This window comes from Galeopterus variegatus, unplaced genomic scaffold (assembly GCF_000696425.1).
Source record: "Galeopterus variegatus unplaced genomic scaffold, G_variegatus-3.0.2 Scaffold2989, whole genome shotgun sequence".
NCBI classification, from domain to species: Eukaryota; Metazoa; Chordata; class Mammalia; order Dermoptera; family Cynocephalidae; genus Galeopterus; species Galeopterus variegatus.
In genome coordinates this window covers 86322-92593 of record NW_007729100.1, presented here as the reverse complement: position 1 = coordinate 92593, position 6272 = coordinate 86322, and the positions used below count along the sequence as shown (strand labels likewise).

The window sequence follows — 6272 nt, the reverse complement described above, 5'->3', positions numbered from 1 at the left end:
GGGGGGGGGGGGGGGGGGGGGAAGAGGCCCAGGTGCAAATACTTGTTTTTAATTTTCACACAGTAAAGCTGACAGGTCTCCTGTTGCCTGTTCAGCAGCCAAGCTGAGGGCCTTTTCCTTTCTTGTGGAAGGTGATATTCCTACCAATCCAGATCCCAATCCCAAGAAAATCAAGAATGAAACAATATAACCTCCATGTTATACTAACATGACATTCCCCATTCACCAATCACAAATGAGGTCATTCACGTTATAGAAATGTGCTCTAGCAGAACATGTGTACCAACCGTGACGAAACACCAGCTACTATTTTGCATTGTTATGTTATTTATAACTCACAACAACTGCATTTATTGGAAGAGGATACAGAGGCTCAAAGGGGTAAAGTGCCCAATTTTCCGCAGCTGCTCTTTTGCAGACTTTGAGCCAGAACACAGGTTTGTTTAATTTCAAATCCGGTGGTCTTACTCATGACATTATCCTTCCTAGATTATTTCATCCATACCTGCCTTTTTCATTTGGGAAAACTTGGGGCTTCTATCCCATCAAAGCTGTTGAGCAAGCTGTATTTGGCTTTGGTTTTCTCCTTGCCCCTCACCCCAGTACCTTCTATCTTTAAGGGTCCCTGTTACCTTGATCCTCCCCTCTTCATCCATACCTCATGTCCTCCATGCTAAGAATGAACAGCAAGCTAAAAGAGTGTTCAGTGAGATCATCTAGATGAAAGCTTTCCCTAGACTACAAAGTTCATGTGCAGATATGAGGTGCAAATAAGGAATTATGACATACAGGAGCTCTCAGGATCTCTCCCCCAGGAAATATTTATAATTCCTAAAGGTAATTCCCTCATTGTCTGTTAAATGTGTGACTCAATGAAATTTTCATGTTAGATAGGAATAAGAGATGATAGCAAAGGGGTGATAATTTGGATTATATCAATTACTCTTTGTTTCCTCTACATAAGATTCACCTAATATGTTCCATGTATACCCTAGATTTAAACTTTTTGAATTTCCTTTTTAAAGCAAACATCCTTTTATAATTCATTATTGCCTATGTAATAAGATACTTAGATATAAATGAAATTAAGCAGAAGAAAGAAAATAAGTAATCATTCAGGAAACTTCAGTTCTAATTACAGCCTGCATGGAAGCAAGCATGCGCACTAATTACTTCATAAATCGGTGCAGTCCCGTTGGCAATCAGAAACTTAATAATATTATTTATTCAGCATCGAGTTCAGGATTTCTAATCAAATGTCATAAATACTTCCTAGATCCAGTTTGTGAACATTGTGCATGTTGTCACTGACCTGAACATTTAGAGAAACCAACTGCATCCCCACACAACGTGCTGATGAAGCTTGCTAGATGGAACAGAAAGCAGTTGCTTTAAACACTTCATGAGTTTATTAAACTAGCCAGAGAGTTTCAGAAGAGCTAAATAGATTTAAATATTTTTGTTCTCTGACTCAGAATTCAAATGTGTGACTCAGAATTCAAACAGCATGAGCGGCAGTGGTGATAGCAGAATGTGCGTGGAGGTGTTTGTGTGATAACTGTCCTACCTTGTTGACATTTATTCAGGTTCTATCTGCAATATCTGCCCAACAGAACATTTTGGAAATATGTGCTACTTAAATTTCCCTCTTCTCCCAAAGCTTGATTTTTCAGGGCATTATTAGAAAGATCTTTATAATCAAATGGTCTTACAGACAAAATCCTGATATGTATGCCTTCTTTGGGCAGCAAAAGATAAAAAACAGGGATTTTATAAATCCAGGCAGGTTATGAGCAACTCAAGACGGAAAGGAAGTGTCCACCCTAGTTTATGCAGGCAAACAATAATACATGCATACATCCCAGGGCAGCCTTCATTTTGTGCTTTTAATAATTGAACCAATTATTCCCCGAGGATAAACTGGAAAGACAACAGCAAGTTCATAATATCAAGAATGTATACTTTGGGATAAGTTATAAAAGTTGGCTTTTCCAAGAAGGTACTATAAGGAAATCATGGTGGCAGGGGTAGACATAAATTCTTAACAGTTTATAAAACTATGGGGTATAATATTGATGTAACCAAAAGATAAATATAACTAGAGCAACAGATTAGTCCTCTGAGCAGTGTCTAAATGTGGACACGGCTTAAACCAAATTTGGATGCTTATTATTCATGTCTCAATAAGAGCAGTTCTAATCACAAGGGAATCTTCTCCATTGCCCCTCTGAGCAATCATAAAATAACATAGAGACTATGTGACTTAAAGCATGTCTTACATTGCCTGACAGTGAATCCAAATAAACTCATACTTAGAATTATTGAAAACTATCAAGTTCGTAAAGGTTTAAAAATAATACCAATAGAATGTTGAATAACCATTGCTATTTTAAAACTAAAGAATTCCTTAAACTCTTAAGGAGCCTTCTCAGGTAACAGTGGAAAGGGAACAATAAATCCCAAACACACACAAGTCTGAAAATTTTCATCTCTAGCTTAGTTTAAGCTTATATCAAGTTTATATTTACTTATTACTCGAACCAAATAACTTTCTATAAAAAGAACTTTTATAGTGCTAGAACAAGAAGCTGGCTAAACAAAAGCAGTTGTCTGATAAACGGCTAAATAAATAAGCTTTATTTTTATACTATGTTTCTAGAATAAAACAGGTTCATAAATAATCTGACACCTGTAATTTGACAACTGTCTTCTCACATAAATCCTTAGTAAACACATATGTGCTTTTAGGTAATACAGAAAAATGACAAATATTACCAAGTTTAATGCAAAATATGTATGTAAAGAATGCATTAAAATTCATAAAGAATTTTCACATGTATTTAATATCTTGATATACATTGAATTCATAATTATTTTGCCCAATTCCCTAACATTATCACTTAGAAAATAGAGAAGCAGGGTCTTTTCTACCATATGATAGGTAAAAACTAGCAAATAAAACCATGGTAGATTATGTATACAATTTGCAAGTTCAAATACCTCATGCATTCAAGATTTTTCTCCCTGTTTACTTTTAGAGATATTGAGAAGTTGTATTTAATTTTAAAAGAAAAAACAGTCACAGGCAAATCCAGCTCATAACAAACAACCAAAAAGGAAAGTGAATGGTTAAATCCATGTACCTAGCCACTAAGCAAACCTCTCAAAAAGCCCCTCAACCACCTTTTCATTTCACTGTCATCATAAATTCAGCAAGAACACAGCAGCTGTAATCTAGAAAAATGGCTGTAGCTCTTATGCCCCACCTCAGGATGGACAGAACTAGGACGCAAACGAATATCTGCTACTCACTTTTCAGTCTTCTTGTCTGCCGCTCAAGTGTCTGGCAAGCATTCGATAATTCAGTATTTATAGTTTGGAGGTTCCGTTGTTCCGAAATTGCTTCCTCCAATTTATGCTGTAAAGACTCAGCTTTTTTATTGGCAGAGTGGGCTGCCTGGTCTCGATCCTTAACCTGGATACATATAGTTAACACTGGATCTTAGCAGTCTGGCCAGGAAAGCAAGCAATGAGCTCTCACTCTCATGCACATGAAACTGAAAATGTGCTTTTCTTCTCAGAGAAGTGATAAGCCTCTACTGAACTTCTGCAATTCCTTGTTTGCATGGGCTTGGTGTGCCTGAGCTATTTCTACAGCAGTAGAAGCCCTCATATGTCAAGTTGCCTCCTTCTGCAAGTTACCTCTTTCATCAGCAGGCTTCTGACACCGCCTCTTTTACAACTCCCCCTTCACTTCCTCCGCTCACTGCTTGTCGCTAGGGACTGAACTTCACAGTTCCTCTTTGTTTTTTTTTTTTTTTTTTTTGTTCCTCCTCCATTTTTACTTCATGGCTTTAAGGACATCTGAAGAGACCTCTCCTGAATACAGCGCAGTCAAGGGCCACCCTACCTGCTCCTCTGCCACTTCCAGCCGTTGGCTGGCTTCCTGGAGCTGCTTCCTGAGGAGGGCTTCCTGGTTGACAGCATCTTCTTGCAGTTGTTTAATGGCTTCTACTTGTTTCTGACTGGAGTTTGGAAGAAAAGAAAAAAAAAAAATCCAAACCGCAAACTGTCAGTGACATTTCAACTAAGAGTCACTCTGGGAAATTGTGACAAATTCAAACTTAACACACTTCCTCAGAGATCAGAGGAAAAAGTGAAAGTATTTACATACATATAAATGCTACACAAATACAGAAGCTTAAGTAAAGCAATCATTATTGACCACTTGGCCTGATGCCCTCACTTTACCGATCAGGACATTTAGTTTCCTATTTTCCACTGGTAGACAGTTCCCCGCAAGCACATTCACAGTACCTGGCACTGAGTGCCAACTGCTTAGAGGATGGCCCTTCAATGAGGCCCGGGTGACAGGCACAATATTTATACATCATGGCTAGCTTCTACAGAAAGAAAAAGGAATGACAGACAAGGTGGGGGAGGAGGGAAAAGAAAAGAAAAAAGAGCTTTGTTTCATGACCTTAGCTTTTCTCCTTAAGGATTGTCAATCGTGGTATAAATACTTGCCATGAGTACGGGAAGGGCTGCCCCAAACACAGATGAAAACTTGGCTGTTGGTATTTCCACTGCAGTCCTCTCTTTTCTGAAGCCCTTCCTTCCCATCCCCTTCTTCCCCACCACAAATCTCTTAGTGTCATTATGTCACTCTTCATTTGGATCCAATACTAATCCCCAAAATACAAAAAAAAAAAAAATGTATTTGGTCTCTGCTAGCTGATAAGGTTATTTCATCTGTGCTACATGTCAATATATCAATGATTATCTGGAAACCATGTGACGTAAATAAGAACCTTATCTCAAAGGAATGATAAACTTGGGAATTTCAAGGCAACGAGGAAGATATTGTCAAGTTTCGGTCCTTTGCACACCTCTCAAATGTTAACACATGTCAGAATCCCATTGTACGCTGGCACAAATCCAGCCCTGGTTACAAGAAGGACCACACGAGAGGCAACGGTCTCACAGATTGCTTACTGTTTACGGTAAACAAGCAAACAAAATTCTAGACAAAAACAAAATGTACCTAAATTGCCACACACATTCTACTGAGCATTCTTCAACAGTTTATAGTATCTTTTTTTAACTGTAGCAACATTTAATGTATCTACCCTCTTAAAATTTTAAATGCACAACATAGTATGGTCAACTATAGGCAGAATATCGTAGAGCAGATCACTAGAATTTATTCATCTTGCATAACTGACACTTTATACCAATTGAACCCCAATTCCCCATGTCCCCCTACCCCCAGCCCCTGGCAACTACCATCCTACTCCTTGCTCTTATGAGTTTAGCTATTTTAGATACTTCTTATAAGTGAAACCATGCAGTATTTGTCCTTCTGTGACTAGCTTATTTCAACTTAGCATAACGGTCTCCAAGATCATTCATGTTGTCACTGTGGCAGAATTTCCTCTTTTTTAAGGTCGAATAATATTCCATTGCATGTGTGCATCACATTTCTTCATTCATTCATCTGTTGACAGATTTAGATTGTTTCCACATCTTAGCTATTGTGAATAATGCTGCAATAAACATGGAAATGCAAACATCTCTTCGAGATCCTGATTTCAATTCTTTCAGATAAATACCCAGAAGTGGAATTGCTAGATCATGTGGTAGTTCTATTTTTAACACTTTGAAGAATCTTCATACCATTTTCCATAGTGCCTGCACCATTTTATATTCCCATTGATAGTGTATAAGAGTTCCAATTTCTCTACACCCTCATCAATATTTGTTATCTTTTGGGTTTTTTTGTTTTTTATAATAGCCGTCCTACCAGGTGTGAGAGAATATCTAACTGTGGTTTTAACTGGCATTTCCCAGATGATTAGTGATGTTGAATATCTTTTCATAAACCTGCTGGCCATTTGCATGTCTTCTTTGGAGAAATGTCTATTCAAGTCCTTTGCCCATTTTTAAATTAGGTTATTTTTTGTTGTTGAGTTGTAGGAGTTCCTTACATATTTTGGATATTAACCCTATATCAGACATGTGGTTTATAAATATTTTCTCCCATTCCATAGGTTGCCTTTCCACTCTGTTAATAATTTCCTTTGCTGTGCCAAAGCTCTTTAGTCTTATGTAGTCCCATGTATCTATTTTTGCTTTTGTTGGCGGCGCTTTTGTGTCATATCCAAGAAATCATTGCCAAGACTGACATCATGAAGCATTTACCTGTTTTTTTCCCTAGGAGTTCTACAGTTTCAGGTCTTAAGTTGTCATTTTGAATTGATTTTTATGTCTAA

The 6272-nt window shown here is 37.6% G+C and overlaps 1 protein-coding gene across 1 annotated transcript in view; it reads right to left on the bottom strand.

The window, feature by feature from the left end:
- Positions 1 to 6272, bottom strand: part of LOC103599503 (lymphoid-restricted membrane protein-like) — a 66991-nt gene that overhangs the window by 9453 nt on the left and 51266 nt on the right. Inside the window, exons 16-17 of the mRNA XM_008583651.1 lie at positions 3911 to 4025; positions 3313 to 3475 (exon numbers count right to left, since the gene is read on the bottom strand). Of these exons, the coding sequence (XP_008581873.1) occupies positions 3313 to 3475; positions 3911 to 4025 (278 nt within the window). The remainder of the gene's footprint in view (positions 1 to 3312; positions 3476 to 3910; positions 4026 to 6272) is intronic.